This window comes from Amphiura filiformis, chromosome 20 (assembly GCF_039555335.1).
Source record: "Amphiura filiformis chromosome 20, Afil_fr2py, whole genome shotgun sequence".
Classification (NCBI taxonomy): Eukaryota; Metazoa; Echinodermata; class Ophiuroidea; order Amphilepidida; family Amphiuridae; genus Amphiura; species Amphiura filiformis.
Window position 1 is genome coordinate 35,051,647 of NC_092647.1, and position 18,522 is coordinate 35,070,168.

At 36.1% G+C, this 18,522-nt stretch overlaps 1 protein-coding gene across 1 annotated transcript; it reads left to right on the forward strand.

The window, feature by feature from the left end:
- The first annotated feature begins 1,111 nt into the window (after positions 1-1,111).
- LOC140142704 (uncharacterized) lies at positions 1,112-15,768 on the forward strand. The gene is made up of 4 exons (XM_072164700.1): positions 1,112-1,265; positions 12,731-12,916; positions 13,435-13,594; positions 15,307-15,768. The coding sequence occupies exons 1-4, from the start codon at positions 1,181-1,183 to the stop codon at positions 15,380-15,382; spliced, it is 507 nt and encodes a 168-aa protein (XP_072020801.1). The 5' UTR covers positions 1,112-1,180; the 3' UTR covers positions 15,383-15,768.
- Positions 15,769-18,522: the final 2,754 nt, after the last annotated feature.

Here is an 18,522-nt window from a genome sequence, read left to right on the forward strand (position 1 = left end):
CAGGCACCACTCCTTATAGCATCACTGGAGTCAAACTAGAGGAAACAAACCACACCAAATGCCTAGGTATCCACATTGAAAAAGATCTCCGATGGAACAAGCAGACCCATTATGCTGCTGGCAGAAGTATTGACGTCGACGTCCTAAATTTCTTCAGATTGCTCTTCCTCCGTCAAAGAGAAGTTGTATTTTACATTGGTGCGTCCTCACCTCGAGTACGCTGCAGCATCATGGGATCCCTACACATCTAAAAACATCGCTTATTTGAAAAAAGTGCAGCGACAAGCCATCCGTTTTGTTACCAACACTTATGGCAGATATACCAGTGTTACCCAGCTTCTCAACACTTTTCAATGGGAGCCCCTGAAGACCAGATGTGAAGCACACAGATTAACATCATTTTACAAAATGCAAAATGATCTTCTGGACATAGACTAACAAAAATTCACCGAGCCAAAATCAGACAGTTGTAGAAGAGGCCACTCAAACCAGTTTGTAATCCCGACTCGATCTACCGACGTGTATGCGAACTCATTTTTTCGCGCAACATTAAGACATGGAACAAGCTTCAGCAGTCAACTGTTTCGCAACTAGACCCCTTCAAGTTCAAGTAATCTCTCTTGCAAGACCCAGCTCTAAACAAAAATTAGTCCACCCTCGCGAGCCTCCAGTTTTAACTTCTTCATGGAGATTTTTGGAGGTTAGCAATACCAAGTAAGCCCATAGCTAGGACTAACGCTGCTACGTGCCTTTGTTTTTCCAATTATTATGAATAAAAAGTGGCGGTCTTTTCAAATCATAAGCTCTAGTATGTATGAGTGTAACTATGTATGGTCTGTGGCTGTCAATTCTATGGACACAATGAGAGTGCAAGTTTTAATTGTCCTTGTAATCAATAGGATTATGACTCTGTTGAATGGAATATTTTATTAAATCAGTAAATTAATTTGTAATCTAACGCTGGAACTAGCGCTTGATTCTGTGTTTATATTTCCACGTGATTCGCTATAGGACGTATTTCTATTGGTTCGTTTCTGTCCGTACAAATATAATTATTGACCTGATGTTGACGACGGTGCACCATCTGTCAATTGCAACTGTCAACTTCCAATGACAGCAAGCACCCGTATAATCATCATTTTGTATACTCTTCCCAATCAGTCAAGAACAATACTTGTTTATGATGAAGATCACACTGGTTGCCCTAGTAATTTCGGCTGGAATCTTGACATCTTGCAATGTCAATGCAAAGTACAGGAAACAAGGTAAGAATATATTTTCTTTCTTTTCAATTTTTAATCGATGTTTTTAAAAATCTTTTTAAAGCATTTCTTGGCATTAACAACTGAAATCTAGGAGATGACGTTAACGAAACTTCGGCCAGGCGCAAGTGACCTGGTGAAGGCAGGGGTTGGGGGGGTGGAATTAGATTTAAAAAAATGAAATGACGCTAAAATATGAGCCTGGGACCTCTCGCACCAATGGCAAAGACCTTTAACCAGTGTACCACGCTTCTTCCTATACTAAATTATAAAATTTAGCCGACTGTTGAGGCTGTAAGTTTTAACATGCTCATATAGCCAAGCGATAGCCTATTCTTAAAGGAGTATATTTTAGTGATCCTAGCATCCTCTTTTTATGACATTTTTCAGTAGATATCCACGAAAAGAGGAGAGAGGTGCTTTAAGTGATAATAGCGATAATAGCGCCCTTTCGTATACTACTTGCAATTGCGCTATTTTGTCATTGGTTTGTACACATAATTGCAATATTAGCACTGCTATTTTCAAATAATGCTATTTTCGCTATTGTCAGTGTTCGTTTGAGACTTCAGTGAGGCGAAAAATGGCCTATACACAAAATTGCGTTACACAATGGCCCTTACACAAGATTGCGCAATTTTGAAATTTTCACTGAATCTCACCAGTCAAGTGATAATAGCGCTATTCCGCTATTTTCAAAAATGACCTTACACAAGATTGCGCAATTTTGAAATTTTCACTGAATCTCACCTGTGAAGTGATAATAGCGCTATTTTCAAAAATGGCCTTGCACGAGATTGCGGAATTTTGAAATTTTCACTCAATCTCACCAGTCAAGTGATAATAGTGCTATTCCGCTATTTTCAAAAATGGTCTTGCACAAAATTGCGTAATTTTGACATCTTCACTCAATCTCACCAGTCAAGTGATAATAGCGCTATTCCGCTATTTTCAAAAATAGCCTTACACAAGATTGCGCAATTTCGACATTTTCACTGAATCTCACCAGTCAAGTGATAATAGCGCTATTCCGCTATTCTCAAAAATGGCCTTACACAAGATTGCGTAATTTTGACATCTTCACTCAATCTCACCAGTCAAGTGATAATAGCGCTATTCCGCTATTTTTAAAAATGGCCTTACACAAGATTGCGTAATTTCGACATTTTCACTGAATCTCACCAGTCAAGTGATAATAGCGCTATTCCGCTATTCTCAAAAATGGCCTTACACAAGATTGCGTAATTTTGACATCTTCACTCAATCTCACCAGTCAAGTGATAATAGCGCTATTCCGCTATTTTCAAAAATTGCCTTAACACGAAATTGCGCAATTTTGAAATTATCTCTTGTCCTCACGACTCAAGTGATAATAGCGCTATTCCGCTATTTTCAAAAATGGCATTTACACAAAATTGCGCAGTTTGTGAGATTTTCACATTACCGCACCCTTCAAGTGATAATAGCGCTATTCCGCTATTTTAAAAAATGGCCTTTATATGAAATTGCGCAATTTTGAAATTTTCACTTGCACGTGGACCGTACGTTTTCACGAACGTTTTTACGTACGTTAATACGGTGTTAAATATTGCTAGTCTCGATTCCAAACTGGATTGTGCTCATTCGTCATGAAGGAGAACAAGTCGGCTGGAATAAAGACTATAAATCTTATCTAATCTAATCTAGGTCGATAGAGGGCATAGTGCAGGCTACTAATGATTCAAACAGCCCGCTTTTGATTTTGACTAAAATTTTAACATGCTGCTTAAACTTAATTGTATTTTTGTACTCCCCAAATATTATAGTTGCCCAAAAACATATATTTTGGTAGATTAAAGATCACTACATCCATATATCATGACTTTTTCGTCCTGACAATTGGGCGCGTTGCATGAACTTCGACATGCGATAAAATCAGCATATTTCAAGGTAGCATCTGCGTTTTAATACTACGTTGGAATCCAAAAGGGGAAATCGCAATGTCATTTTTTGTACGCAAAGTATCACACACATTTCAATGGGCAATCTCTGCGTATGGACATCGCGTATAAATTTACTCGATTTTCATCACATCGCTGTACCGTTATTATAATGATTGTTACAAACAAAAAGAATCACAATAGTAATAGACTTTCCTTCGTATGTTCATTATCATTGACTGTCTTTAACATATTGTAAAATGGACAAAGTTTGTGCATATTCAACGATGTATCTACGTTTATTTCGCACGTGGAAAATCTTCAAAACTGGCTAAATACGTGACCTCGCTTCGATACATGAGAGTGATTTTGAATAGATCAACGAACGTCCGATACCTACGTTTGGAAATCGCAATCTCTCTATTAATAGCGCTATTCCATATTTTCAAAAATGGCCTTAACACGAAATTGCGTAATTTTGAATTTTTTACAATACGTCACCACTCAAGTGATAATAGCGCTATTCCGCTGTTTTCATAAATGGCCTTTCAGCTGGACCAAGCAGTTCACACTTTCTTACTTGCCCTGCGGGCTGTTCCGTTGTGGTCCCTCTTGGAGTATATTCTCGAAACGTTTGGGCGGCTACGTGTATGTTATTAAAATAAATAAGAACGCCTTTAGACAAAACCCACAGCTATCAGGACAAATGCGTAAATGCCAGACCTAGCAGTTCACACATTCTTACTTGCCCTGCGGAGCTGTTCTGTTGTGTTCCCACTTGGAGCATGTTCTCGAAACGTTTGGACTGCTGCATGTATGTTATTAAAAAAATTAGAAACGCCTTTGGACAAAAATTAACAGCAATTAGGACAATCATATTCTCGAAACGTTTGGGCTGCTGCGTGTTTGTTTGAAAATAGCGAAATAGCGCAATTGGTGAGGTAAAGTGAAAATTTCAAAATTGCGCAATTAAGCGCAAAATTGCGCAATTACTTGGAAGCCATTTTTGAAAATAGCGGAATAGCTAGAGTGCAGAGTTAAAGTGAAAATATCAAAATTGCGCAATTTAGCGCAATAATTGTGCTATTATCATAACTTCATAATTGCAATGTTTTAGTTCAAAATTGCGCTAATTTCAATATATGTTGAAAGATTCATAATTGCAACGTTTAGTTTATAATTGCGCTAATTTCAAAATGTGGTTGATAATTGCGCTAATTTCAACAAGTTCTTATCATAATTGCGCTATTTTCATTGAGCATTTTGAAAGGTTCATAATTGCAACGTTTAGTTCATAATTGCGCTAATTTCAAAATGTAGTTGATAATTGCGCTAATTTCAACAAGTTCTTATCATAATTGCGCTATTTTCATTGAGCATTTTGAAAGTCTCATACTTGCAACAATTAATAGTTCAGAATTGCGCTAATTTCAAAATGTGATTGATAATTGCGCTAATTTCAACAGGTTTATCATAATTGCGCTATTTTCATTGAGCATTTTGAAAGTTTCATAATTGCAACGTTTATTTCATAATTGCGCTAATTTAATTGATAATTGCAGATTAGCAGTCAGTGTTGCTATTCTTTGATATTACTGCTATTGTCAGTTCCAGCGCCTTCGTGGAAAAGAGCTTATATTATTCCCAAACACATACCTACCTGACTCAGTTCAATTTCTTAATTACATAAATTTCGACTGTAACTTTTGAAAAGTTATAATAATTTTTCTTTTTTTTATAATTCAGACAATAGTTCAAATCTAAATATCACACATATTGGAGATATTGTATATTTTAGATAATATCTGATAATTTAAATAAAGCTTAATTATCACATACTTTAGAAAATATCTGAAATATCGGATATGTCGGATATTTTAGATTACCTAAGTTATCTGATACTTTGGATAATATCTAAATTATCTCATATTTTGGATAATTTAGATAATAGCTAAGTATCTTATTACATCTCTTAACAGGTACAAAGATCTAATCCCTAATATCCAAATATCACAAATATCTGCTATAGGCCTATCGAACTGATATTTTAGATATTGTCTGAATTATCAAATATATTTTAAATGCTACAATACCGCACCTCCATTTGTTAGAGGTATCACGAGTCTCCACCATAGAATAAAAATCATATTAAATCCATTCTCCTAGAATTAACAATATGGCTCAATATGATAAAGATTTTTAAATGGCCTTGAATTTTATGTTCTCTTTACTTTCTGTTTATATTTTGCGCTTATACGTACCAGTATTTTAACAATATTCGCTTCATCAAATTTCTAAATGATTTATTAATTCAACTCAAGATAAAAACAATTAAATGAAAGTATTTAAAACAATATAACAATAAAAATTCACTTCATCAAATTACTATGATTGAAACAAGAAGACAATAACAACTAAATAAAATTGGATGATTTGAAGTGGGCGTTACTTAAAACTCTATAAAGGTCTAATAGATATTTAAAAAACAATCAAAATTATGTGATGTCAGAAAGAAATTCCTCGTATTCTGAATGCAATTTGGAATGTCTGATGTTCTGTCAGAACCCACAAAAATTGTGCAAAGGTGTGTTACAGAGCAGTGGCGGATCCAGAGCAGTCAGAGGGGGGGCCCAATTTTTTGAAAAAGAAATGTAAGTAATGGCCGCGAAGCGGCTTATCCGGAGGCTTGCGCGACGTAGGGGTGTCTGAGGGGGATGTGCCCCCTCAGAAGTTAGAAACTTTTGGAAAATGTAGACCCATTTGAAGCCATTTGGTGGACCATTTTGTCACTATTATTGTGTAAAATTTTGGTTTGAAAAAGCCTAAAATTTGAGAAAAACAGCCCAATTGAAGCCATTAGTGTGGACAAGTTTTGACTTTTATTGTGTGAATTATTGCTTTATAATTATGTACCAATAAAGTTGCGCACGTAGGGGGTGTCTGAGGGGATGTTCCCCTCAGAAGTGAGAAAATTTTGTAAAATGAAGGCCTATTGAAGCCATTTGGTGGACTATTTTGCACTATTTATTGTGTAAAATTTTATGTTTCAAAAGGCCAAAATTTGCGAAATGAAGGCCCAATTGAAGCCATTCGTGGACAAGTTTTAACCTTTATAAATAAATTACCCTATATTGCTTTAGATGTAAACATAAAGTTGCGCACACAGGGGGGTGTCTGAGGGGGGATATGCCCCCCTCAGAAGTGAGAAACTTTTGCAAAATGAAGACCTAATTGAAGCCATTTGGTGGACCATTTTTACACTATCATTGCGTTTTAAAACAAAAAAGGTTTGTAAAATTTTAAATGTAACACTGACACTTTATAGGCCTAAGACTTGAGATTCGCAATTAAAGCATGCATGGTGTTGAATTGAAGTCGGCTCGGAGTCCGTCTTAATAGGCCTACTGAATTTGGTGACAAATGTGACGGGCCCTACATATCGGTGGGCCTGCTGTATTTTCACATGCTTTTAGGCAGAGGACCCGCCTTCAAGCAAAATAATCACATACCTATATAGACTGACCTGACTGCGATTTAGGCATGGGCCTACTATACGTGCAATTTAACCTTTTCCCTTCTCCTTTTCTCCTTTTTTTTCTTATTTTTTCTCCTTTTCTCCTCTTTCTCTTCTCTTCTCTCCTTTCCTCTTTTTTTTTGGGAGGAGGGGGGGGGGGGGCCCGGGCCCGCCGGGCCCCCCCCCTGAATCCGCGCCTGTTACAGAGCCCTTAAGCCAAATTATATGTTTGTCATACTGACTATTAAATATATTTTCTAGTCGCTTTGTGTTTAGATCATATGTTTAGATATCAAACATCAACCTGTATATAGTTAAACACCACTGTTTAGCTTGTATCTAAACATGTCGCGTAGCTAAACGGTAGTAGAGTGTATGGACCTGTATAAGTGTGTAGGGAGTGTTTATAAATACTTTAGTGGGGGCGGGGGAGGAGGCTGGAAAAGTTAGAACCTCGGACATTTTTTTGATCCTCCCTAAAAAGGTGCATTTTTGATCCCTTTATGGTCTAAAAAGAAACCAAAAGATATGTTATTAAATCATTGAGTCATAGTGTTACACTCGAAAGTAAAGTGCGCAAATTTTGTTGATTTGAAGCTTGAAAGTACAAAATTGAAATAATTAAAAAAATGGAATGTGCATGCCATGTCGTACATGTTACCCCGGACTTTTATCCTCAATTTTTTGACCCCCTTATTAAGGACTGATTTTTTTATCGCCCTTTTAAGGACCCAAAATTGTTTTCACCCCCATATTTTCCAACCCCCAAACCAAAGTATTTATGACCACTCCCTCAGTATGCGTTTAAATACAAATTCAAAGTATGATAACTTATAAACCAAAGAGACGATGTTGAGTTTATTTTAGATTTATGATGTGTAGGAGAAGGACTCAAAATATGAAACCTTTTTCTGAAAAGGTACATGTAGATAATAATAAAAATTTGGCTAAATACTAACGTGTTTAAAAAGTGTATCAGCTAGGGATTTATATGTAGTATATGTAGTATACGTAGATATAACCATAGTTTTAAATCGAATGCATCGTCGATAATTACATTGTCAATGCATGAAAATGAAAATAAGATAAACACCATTGCCGATTTCATCAAATTCGATGCGCAATGGTGAAATTTAACAGATCCTCTTGAATTAAAATATTAAAAAGGCACATTTCGAGAAACTGCAAAAAAGTTCAGTCGAGTTTCGGCTGGACTAAGAAATAGGTAAGAAACAGGAGGCAGTCGTAACTTCATTAAGGACTGTCTAAAGTAAAAATCTGTAAGAAAAAAGTAATAGCGGTGAGTATGTCACTGCTTTGTAATTCTACTCTGCTTTTTACCCACACCTCGTTTATCAATTCTAGTTTTTTCGTGAACAAAATGAGAATATTTTTTGTTGTAAATCAATCAAGTAAATGTATTGCTCTCATCATTAGCATAATATTTCCATAAAAATACTAATGGGATTTGATGAAAAGAATGGTACAATATTGCTCTTGTATTTTATTGTTTTCAGTAAAAATTAAAGCTATTATTTTCGGTGACCATATGCCCAAATTTCAGCATAGTCATAAATACGATATAATAATTGGTAAATTTGCTTGATAATATCACACATATAAATCACAGCTTACATGTTGAAATCCTTGAAATATTTTCGATATTTTGAATTACCTAGTAGTACTCAATGTGTTATTTTCAAATCCTTTTGTAGGTGGTTAGTTTACGAATTTCCTAAATCATGGAAACAAACCTGGGGCAACTTACCTATAAAAGCATTCGTGTGATCGAAAATGCGGATTTACATTGGTGGTTTTGTTTTATAAGTTTTCCCCAAGGAGCTTATATACACTGCAATTTATAGATAGAAAGTAGCGGCAAAAGATTACGTAATGATTTTTCCTTTCCTCAAGGCTCAATTTTAGGTCCTTTACTTTTCATCCTGTATTTGAACGATATTGTTTACGCCTCAAAGTTTTTCAAATTTATAATTTTCGCAGATGACACTAATCTCTTGGCTTCCCATAAAGACTTCACCTTTCTTATCAACACAATAAATCAAGAATTATGTAACATTTCCAACTGGCTTAAGGCAAATAAATTATCACTCAACATAAATAAAACAAAATACCTTATTTTTAAGCAAGCGAAGGTATCACAATTCAGCCATATATGTTGACAATGTATCAATTTCAAAGGTTTCTTCTATTAAATCTTGGAACCATCACACAACATATATAACTAATATTGTGTCCAAATATTCTGGTATTTTATTTCGGCTCAAACATGTCCTACCTTTAAAAACATTGTTTACATTATATTATATATAAGTCTGGTTCTGCCACACATTAATTATTGTAATATTATTTGGGCTGATCAAAATAACTGTAACTTAAACAAAATTCACATTGAGCAAAAGCGAATAATTCGATTGTGTTCAAATTCTCACTTTCTTGCCCACACTCCGCCCCTTTTTGCTTCATTCAATAGTCTCACAGTTTATGATATCCACAAACTGCAGAAAGCAATTTTCATGTATAAATTGTATAATGATCTTCTATCAGATATTTTTGCAAATTATTTTATTAAAGCTAGTACGATCCATGCATATAATAATAGGTCTTCGGAAATGTATAGAGCTCATCATTTTAAAAATGATTTAGCCCGTAACACTGTTAGACGACAAGGGCCTATACTGTGGAACAATATTAGTTTAAATACCAAAAATTCACTTACTCTGACAAGCTTCAAAAATAAGTACAAATCTGAGTTATTTTCTCGTTATAAATAATTTCGTTAGTTTGTGTAATATTTCATGTAATTTCAAAATTATTATTACTATTATGTATAATAGGTAATCTTAAACCATAGCCAACATTGTCTGTCTCACGTGTCCTGTCCGGTCTTTGTCTGCACATAATTATGTCCTTTGATTGTGTTTCGTCCTGAATGTTTAACTTAATATTGTAAAGGGTGGCCAAAAATGGTCGAGCTCTGCTCTGTTTGGTCTCCTATCATATGATGTTGCTTTACTTTGTAATAATTATTTAAAGGTGAAATAAACTGAAACTGAAACTATAAAAGCATACGTGTGATCGAAAATGCGGATTTACATTGGTGGTTTTGTTTTATAAGTTTTCCCCAAGGAGGTTAGATAGAAAGTAGCGGCAAAAGATTACGTAATGATTTGTTCCTTTGATGGCGATTTGATTTGCCGCCAGGCTATTCATAATAAAAGTGGTACCATTTGTTTCGAACAAAGGATTCCGCCATTAAATTGGTCACTGATCGGGCAGTATATTAACGCTTTGCACAACAGGCGAGTGTAAATAAGTGACTACAATACAGTCATGTGTAATCACACCACAAAACTGGTACAATTGTTCTTACGTATCCCAAATGTGTGCTTGTGTGGGTCTGAATTTGATGTACACTGTCCGGCAAAGTCCGCAGAACTACCTTAGTAATTGTTCGGGGGCTAACTTGGGCAATGAGGAACTGGCTTGGATGCGAAGAGGTCAGTAGCGGAGGATCATGTCAGCGTTTTGGCTACGTTCTAGCTACTTCCTCGGCTGACTTAACCTGGTGTGGCTCTGAAAAGACGCCGTTTGGTTTTTAAACACGTCTGCAAAGAAAAGAAACTGAAATTACTGAACGAGTATACAACGTGGCATCAAGCTGATTGAATTAACAAAGATGCAGTGAAGCATAATATCGTTTTTTATTTGAACAAAGATATCCAGATGAAATTTGACAACGGAGTGAGTACTGGTGCAAATAATCTCGTGAGTTGAAAGCGCCAATTTAAATCTGCAGAAACAAAAACATCGATGTACACTTCTTTATCACCCACCTGACTTTAGGTGCTTCATTTAAATAAATTGAATGCTCGTGCTGATCGCATCAGAATGCCAGGTCCACATGTCTATAGTACTCTATGGTAATCGCTACGTATACGTGTAAGTATTTAGTAGAGGCCCATAAAAGTTTTTTTTCTCAAATTTCCATTTAATTTTAGACAGAACATTAGGGGTGGTTGTCCAGCAAGGCCCGCAGAGCTGGCATAGTATTTGTTCGCGGTATTCTAAGTATCGAAAACAAAGCCGTAATCGAAATACTATTATGCAATTATGGGATCTCACAACATTCATTCTGTCGTATGAAGAGATTGGCCTGTTGAATGTCAAATTTAATTTTCAAGGCAGATTTGATTGAAAAAAAACGGTTTATCGATTCCAGAATATGAAAAAAGTAGTTTTATTGGATGCGATGGTTTTGAGCTCACCAATTGTTGATTTTCGTCATTTAATGATGGTTCAAAACTAGACTTCTCCCTAGTTATGTAATTAAATAGATGAACAAATGATCAGTGGTCATCATAGAAGATGATATAGTGGATTTCTTGCCCTCTGTTTAAATCAAAGAGCATACTCAAAGATTACATACGTAACGTTATGGCAAATCCGCCATCCTGGTTTGTCGCTCATGGAGTCCAATTAATTAATCTTGCATTCATCGGCACAAGCCCAAAATCTAGCGAAAATTTGTGTCTTTAAAGGCCTATTCAGTGCTCATTTAAAAATCGTAAAAATCTCTGTTTATAAATGTGCCAATATAGCCCCGGGGGGCACTCCATTTTTTTTGGGTAGGGGTGGGCCACCGCCAGTTTCGAACTTGAGGTCTAAGGAACTGATTGGCAGGTCAAAAAGGGGGGTCTAGGGAACTGATCGGCCGGTCAAAAAGGGGGGTCTTGGGAACTGTTTGACCGGCCAAAAGGGGGGTCTTGGGAACTGATCAGCCGCCAAAATCTGAAAAATCTCGGCAACTAAACCATGCAGGCCAAACCAGGGTTCAATTTTGTTGCATTTTTGAAGGAATCGATTTCACTTTGAATTGTGCATTAAATTATTAAATCAGGAAAACCATTAATGCAAAATAGGTCTGTTTTGGCCTATTACGATGAAAATCTCAGCAAAGCAAAACAGCATTTGAATCAAATTACTAGACCCTGCAGACCTACAATCTATGCTATTAGCCTACTACTAGCAGCATTACATAAAAGCCCACCATAAAAACAAACCCACAAAAATATTTTTTTCAGTGCCGAAAAGAAAAACATTGACTACATTGAACTGCATGAGATGATTGAGTGAAGTGTGCAGAATTTGACCATTCCACTAGACCAGTAGATCGTAAATTACCTTTTAATTCACTGTTATGGCCAGCTGCAAGGATGTGCACACAATTATTTGAGGTACTTTTCCTCATATTTGGCAATTTTATTCCCAAAAGAGATCTCAAAATCATTTATTTCTAGCAAAATGTTCATCAGCTGAAGGTATCGGCATCGCGGCAGGCACTCGACAGTGCAGTGCTGTTTATAAACAACAAATTAGTGTTGCCACTACTAAAGGAGCCCAAAATCCCGCCCAAAGTTCACCTTACTCCTAATACAATGTGTTTCAATGGGGAAGAAATTTATGGAAAATTCCCTTTGAAGTTTTTGAGCCCGCAAAAGTAGCTTTTGGGCTTGAAATAGTAGGACAGAAAACACGCCTGTCAAGATGCCAATGAGAGCGGAAATCGATGATCTGAGGGTCTATGGAACGGCTAGAAAATTTTCGGGGCTTCAGACCGGGGCTTCAGAGCGGGCAATCAATGAATTCAGAGGGTCTAAGGAACGGCTAGCGGCTCTGAAAAAGGGGTCGTCGCCGCGGCACATACCCGTATAGCTGGGAAATGTGAGTGCCCCCCCCGGAATAGAGCCTGCTAATGGTTATGTCGAAAGCCTTGTATGAAGGCGACGCGATCTTTTGTTGGTCAAAGCAACCAAAAAAAATAGATTCTCATTGTCTAAATCAATACGGTATATTATTAAAAATTAACATTTTATGTGGTTCAACCGCCATCGCGGCGGTCGAGTTTTAAAGCCGCCCGTACATTAATTGGCGTCCTTGATCGACGCGCAATGTTGGAGTAAGTCGGCCTACTCGATATACTCTTTGATTCTAACTCATTGGTATAAATATTATAGGTAATCACTGGTTTGAAGACGGAACGGTGCCTAATAGCAAGGAAGATAACGAGCGGCTTGCTGATCAAGGGACAGCGGAATTCGAAGAGCTCTTTATGGATCACGATGCTGCAGCGATAGCAGAGAAATACACAGAAGATTGTGTGTTTATGCATCAAGACTTGGGGATCCTACAAGGTAGAGAGGGTAAGTTTCACATGGCGTTGTTTATGTTGCACAGTACGTACTCGGCAAAATCAAAGTAAAGAAAAAAAGTAAAAATAAAGCACCAAATAAGCCAATTTAGAAACGAATCTGAAAAGTTCATCAGTTTCCTTTTGCACTCTAAAATTATAACGGGCTGAAGGTTTAAAGTCAGTGAATTGAAAATTAAAAATTAATGTTTGAGATATGATTACACCACGCGATCGAACTGATGTAATCAAGTCAACGAAATAGACAGAAGCTAGCTAATCATCGTTATCATCATCATCATCATCATCTTCTTCTTCTTTTTCTTCTTCTTCTTTTTCTCCTTCTCCTTATCCCCCTTCTCCTCCTCCTTCTTCTTCTTCTCCTCCTCCTCCTCCTTCTCCTCCTCCTCCTCCTTCTTCTTCTTCTCCTCCTCCTCCTTCTCCTCCTCCTTCATCTTCTTCTTTTCCTCCTCCTTTTCATCATCATCATTATTATTACATCATTACCGCCTTTTTTTATTTGTGTATTAGCTGTTCGAGAAGCATATCAAAGTATGTTTGATTCCGGGAAGTATAGCGTGGTTGTAGAAGCTGACGGTGATTCAGGTGCAATGCTGGAAAATCGTTATATGCAAGTCATTTCTGCCTTGCATTATTTTGACAAAGACAACAACAGCATGGGTGTGTCTAGGTAAGTCACTTTGGTCTGGGACGGATATATATAAATCAAATTAGAACATCTCTTGCTTTACAATCCAGATGTGATGGCACATTATATATTTGTGGTTTTAAACAAATCCTCACCCAACCCCTATAAATCTTCTTATAACCAGTGGCGGCGCCAGGGGGCATGGGGGAATTTCCCCGTCAGAACTGTTGCCCCAGAAAAAACCCAAAATTACGAAAAATTCCACTTTTTGCAGTAATTTTGCGCAAAATTTGTTGATTTTGCCCCCTGAAATTAACTTTTCCCCCCTAATGCCCCCCGAAAAAAATTCTGGCGCCGCCACTGCTTATAACCTTGCACATCAGGCGCCAAACCGGATAAAGGACCCACTAGACATTTTACCATCGATGTTCTATAATTATTACGTTGTTTTGCCATACGCTCGGCTGCTGGGTGTCCTCGGTTACTCTGCTATTTTCAAGTGTGCGTCCTCATTTGAAGGTCTTTACAAGTCCCATATCCGTACCCCGACCCTCTCCAAAGGGCCCAGTCCCAACGTTCTATTTTAGACACTAGGTTTCATTATCATGAAGGGATACGACTTCGAACTTCTTTTGCAAGAGTAACGAACACGACACATTGTTGCATTTTGAGATGTGCATAGTGTCTACTGTGAACATTTTAGGAAAATTGAAACGGTAATTTTAAAGATTTTTGTTGTTGTCATCTAAGTACTAAATAATAAGCTTTAAGCCTCCAGACGGACACGACTTCCATAAGACATGTTTAAATGTAATTGATGAAACCAACTATAAGCGTTTGAGAGTCCAACAGGCCCTGAGTAGCATATAGCACGGGGGACCTTTGGTGCTCAAGATACCCTACATGTTATACTGCCTTCCTGCACGCAATTATTGTAAGAGCGTAGCCCTATTTATCGGTGCAGGATGCTTTGGTGATTTCTGTCTGGATTAAATTATTAAGGGAAGGGGTATGAACGTTTGGACAGTATTTATTGTGGGACATTAGAGCACATCAGACAAGAATGTCCTTCTGATATCAAATAATTTTGATTTTTTGAAATTCGCAATGTATAGGCCTAACACATTTATGGCAAATCATTAAAAATTGATATTTTTGATATTTAACAGTACTCGAAGTAAACTTAATAAATCTGATGATTTATACTTAACGTGTATGTAGGTGGGATGAAATGCCGACGATCAATTGAAAATTTTGACCTTTCGTATTGAAGATATGGATTTTTTTCCCCAAAACACAAAAAATTAGGTCTTTTGGGGAAAAATCCATATCTTCAATATGAAAGGTCAAAATTGTCAATTGATCGTCAGCTTTTCCTTCCAGCTACATACACTTTAGGAATATATCATTAGATTTAAAATTTACTTCGAGGACTGTTATAGGCTATATCAAAAATTTGAAAAATAGCAAATTTTTATAATTTGTCATAAAAATTGTATTATATCGTGATTTTCAGAAAATGAAAATTGTTTGATATCAGAAAGACATTATTCGTATTCAGAATGCAATTCGATACGTCTGTTGTGCTCTCATGTCCCATAAAAAATACTGTCGAAACGCTCAAAACGCTCATTTCAGATCCCTTAAGTCTTCTTAGACAGGGCCAAAATTCAAATCATAAAACAAGATTTGGAAGTGGTATTGGAGTTTTTATTTATTTTTATTTAAAGTTTTTATTCGATTGTATTTTTCAGAATGTTCTTTATTCTGAAGCCCGTGGAAGGTGGATATGAAACACATCGGACGGCTGAATTCACTGTGACTGAATAAATACTGCCACAACATTTAATTGTTCAGGCTTTTCAGTAATACAATATATCAGATTAAACATCTTTTAAAACTAGTTTATAAAAAGTAGTCAAATTGATTTGCTATTTAGATGTTTCCTTCTACGGAGATCACGTCACTTTATTATCAAAATACATATAATAATTATAAAACAATTGAACAATAAAGGAATACAGTAAGTCCAGGACAGATCGTATAAAAGATCAAGCAGGGTGGGCATGCAAATACAATATAAATACATAATAGCACTGGAAATAATATTATTAAAAGATATAAAAACATTTGGTAATTACCCGGTAAATCCAGAAATTAAACTCACAACTTTTGCCTTCTTTTGGCATCATAAGCTCGTAGTTAGGCATATAGCTTTCCAGCAAATACAAGACGTTTTACAGGTTACATATTGGGTTTTGGTTTTGGTAAAAATTTAATTTTAATAACATTAAATGTTGGGTTATTGGTCATGAAAACGTTTTGTATAAAAAACACAAAAACAAGAGTTTTTAAAAGTTGTCAAAATGTTATTGTAGAATGTATTTTGAAAACATTTTGTCAACACTTAGGCCTAAATATGTTAGAATATTTGCAGTGAATTGCCAATTATAACGCGACATTTAAACGTATTCTAACAACTTTTTTTAAACCTTTTTGAAAACGTTTTATGTTTGTTGGGTTAGTAGAGTTATACGTAAAAGAATTGGATTTCTTGCGCAGGTACCAGTAGGAAGAAACCCCCCACTACAAGGCTAAACAAGTCAGCTATGGTATAATACTACATATACATTTTAAGTTTATTTCAAAAAGGGTGTAGCTTTGAATTGATGTGATGGGATTCAATTTTATTCAATATCTATGATCTATGCTGACTAACAGATCGTTCTACATTTCACGATTTAAATAAAATATTGTAAAGGCCATTAATACACACACCCCAACACCCACCACACCCCACCCACCCCACACACACACACATATATATATATATACAAATTTGTTTCTACGCTCACCTGTAATGGGTTTGAGCACTTTTAATTCCAAAGTTAGTCACCTGAAAAATAATACTTATAATAAGGTTAATGAACGAGAATGAAAAGAACAGATTAACTTGTCTAATCAAATGCTTGTAACTTTGCTTCTTGAAGTCACATTGCATTCAATGTGGTGTCATAATGTGCAGAATTAGATAGTGCATCTATTAAAAAAACAAATTTACCCTAATATTGTTCAGTTTGGAAATTGTGATTATTTTTCCAAGTGTAAGGATACTTTATTGGCGCAGTATATTACTCATTATATATTATGACAAATATTGGTATTATGACAATACGGTATATACATTGTATATAAAACGACTAATAGATCCTACTATCATGGCGTCAGGTCAATGGTTCATCATATCCCGTATGTTTCTTAAAATTCATTCATATTTGAGACAACTTGCTGTGCCCATTTTATAGGTGCAGGTGGCTCCGTGTTTTTTCTTAATTTTCATTTCTTTTTAATGAAAGAATTGAGGTTTTCCACTGCACGGGGGCCACAAGGGTGATACTAATTTAATGCTATATTTATAAATTGAATACGTGTTCCCGATTGGCTCTATAGCGATTTCACAGAAAAGGTATTTCTAGTACAATGCAGCGTCGGACTCTAGCTAAGAGCGTAGCCTAAGTCATTATGGAAAGGCTCTCCATACACAAATGCACAAACACAAAGGAGGGTAGTCTCCTCCATGGCCAGCTTGATTTCGATGGAGCGAAACCAAATTGGCTGCGGAGGAGACGGGTCATTTTGCCATGCAAATTATTCAGTGTCAGGGCTCTGGCTACATGCTCTTTTTGGTTGAAATGTTTGGCGGGAAATAATCCATTTTTACAGAGTCTTGAATTGTTGATGTTTTTGATCAAAACACATCACTCGGTGTATTTTGAAACTCGAGGCATTAACTCTTCTCAAATTAGCCCCAAATCATAATTTATTATATGCACGTGTAGCAAACACCAATGGGAATAATTGGACGTTGTTTGCGGAGCCTAAATTTGGTTTGATTTTATTTCAAAATAATTCTAAGGTGAGAATTTTGACCTATTTCCTTTTTGGATTTCCAATTTAAATTCATTGATATGTGATATTTTAAAAAGTACGCTTACCTTTCTGCAACACTTCCCGGTATCATTAAGCATCTGCTGATAACCAACATTTTAGCTGAAAACAGTCCCTTCATATCATTTTTTGAACAAAATATGGTTCAAAAGTGCGTACACTACGCGTATATAATAGCACAGCGAGGTAATGAAGAGAGCTATTTACGGTGGGGTATCTATTGTCAGCTATTAGGGTAGGCCTATAGTATATCTTCCCGCAAGTGACAAGATGTGTCAAGCAAGTGCATACATAAGGGCGGTATATTCAAACGGTATTGTCTGGATCATTGAGTATCGATTGCGCACGTATACAGTAACACGGATGTGTGTGGTCCTCCCCATGTTTTGACATGAATTACAAATGACGTCGTGAGTGACCCAGCGTTTTCATTTTATTATTACAAAATTAATCGTCGTTTATCACGAGTCCTAAGAGTCGTATCAGTTAAATTCATCAAAATTAATTTGTATTAAATGAAAAACAAACAGACAAGTAAAGTCATATGTCTTTCTATGACTGTTTTCCTACCAAAATCTGATTTTCAATACACTAGAAACGTGTTGATATGTATATGTTTGAAAATCGCCGAATCTTAACCACAGTCACCTGTGGCACAGTAGGTATCTTTAGCATTCATAGTGCAATTGGCAGTGTTTCGAACCCTGGTGAAAATTTTTGTATTTTTTATTCTTTTTACTAATGCGCTGTGCCGTTTTTCAAACACGCCCCTGAATGAAATTGATGGGCAAGTACCCTTAAGGGATCTGGATTGAGCGTTTCGACAGTATTTTTTATGGAACATGAGAGCACCTCAGACGTATCGAATTGCATTCTGAATACGAAGCATGTCTTTCTGATATCAAATAATTTTCATTTTTTGGAAATCACGATATAATACAAATTTTATGACAAATTATAAAAATTTGATATTTTTCAAATTTTTGATATATAACAGTCCTCGAAGTAAATTTGATAAATCT

Excerpts from the sequence above, each read along its gene's own strand:
- LOC140142704 (XM_072164700.1), top strand. The coding sequence starts at position 1,181 with ATGATGAAGATCACACTGGTTGCCCTAGTAATTTCGGCTGGAATCTTG. Across the intron at positions 1,266-12,730 it reads TGCAAAGTACAGGAAACAAG|GTAATCACTGGTTTGAAGAC; the intron begins GTAAGAATATAT and ends TAAATATTATAG. Across the intron at positions 12,917-13,434 it reads GATCCTACAAGGTAGAGAGG|CTGTTCGAGAAGCATATCAA; the intron begins GTAAGTTTCACA and ends TTTGTGTATTAG.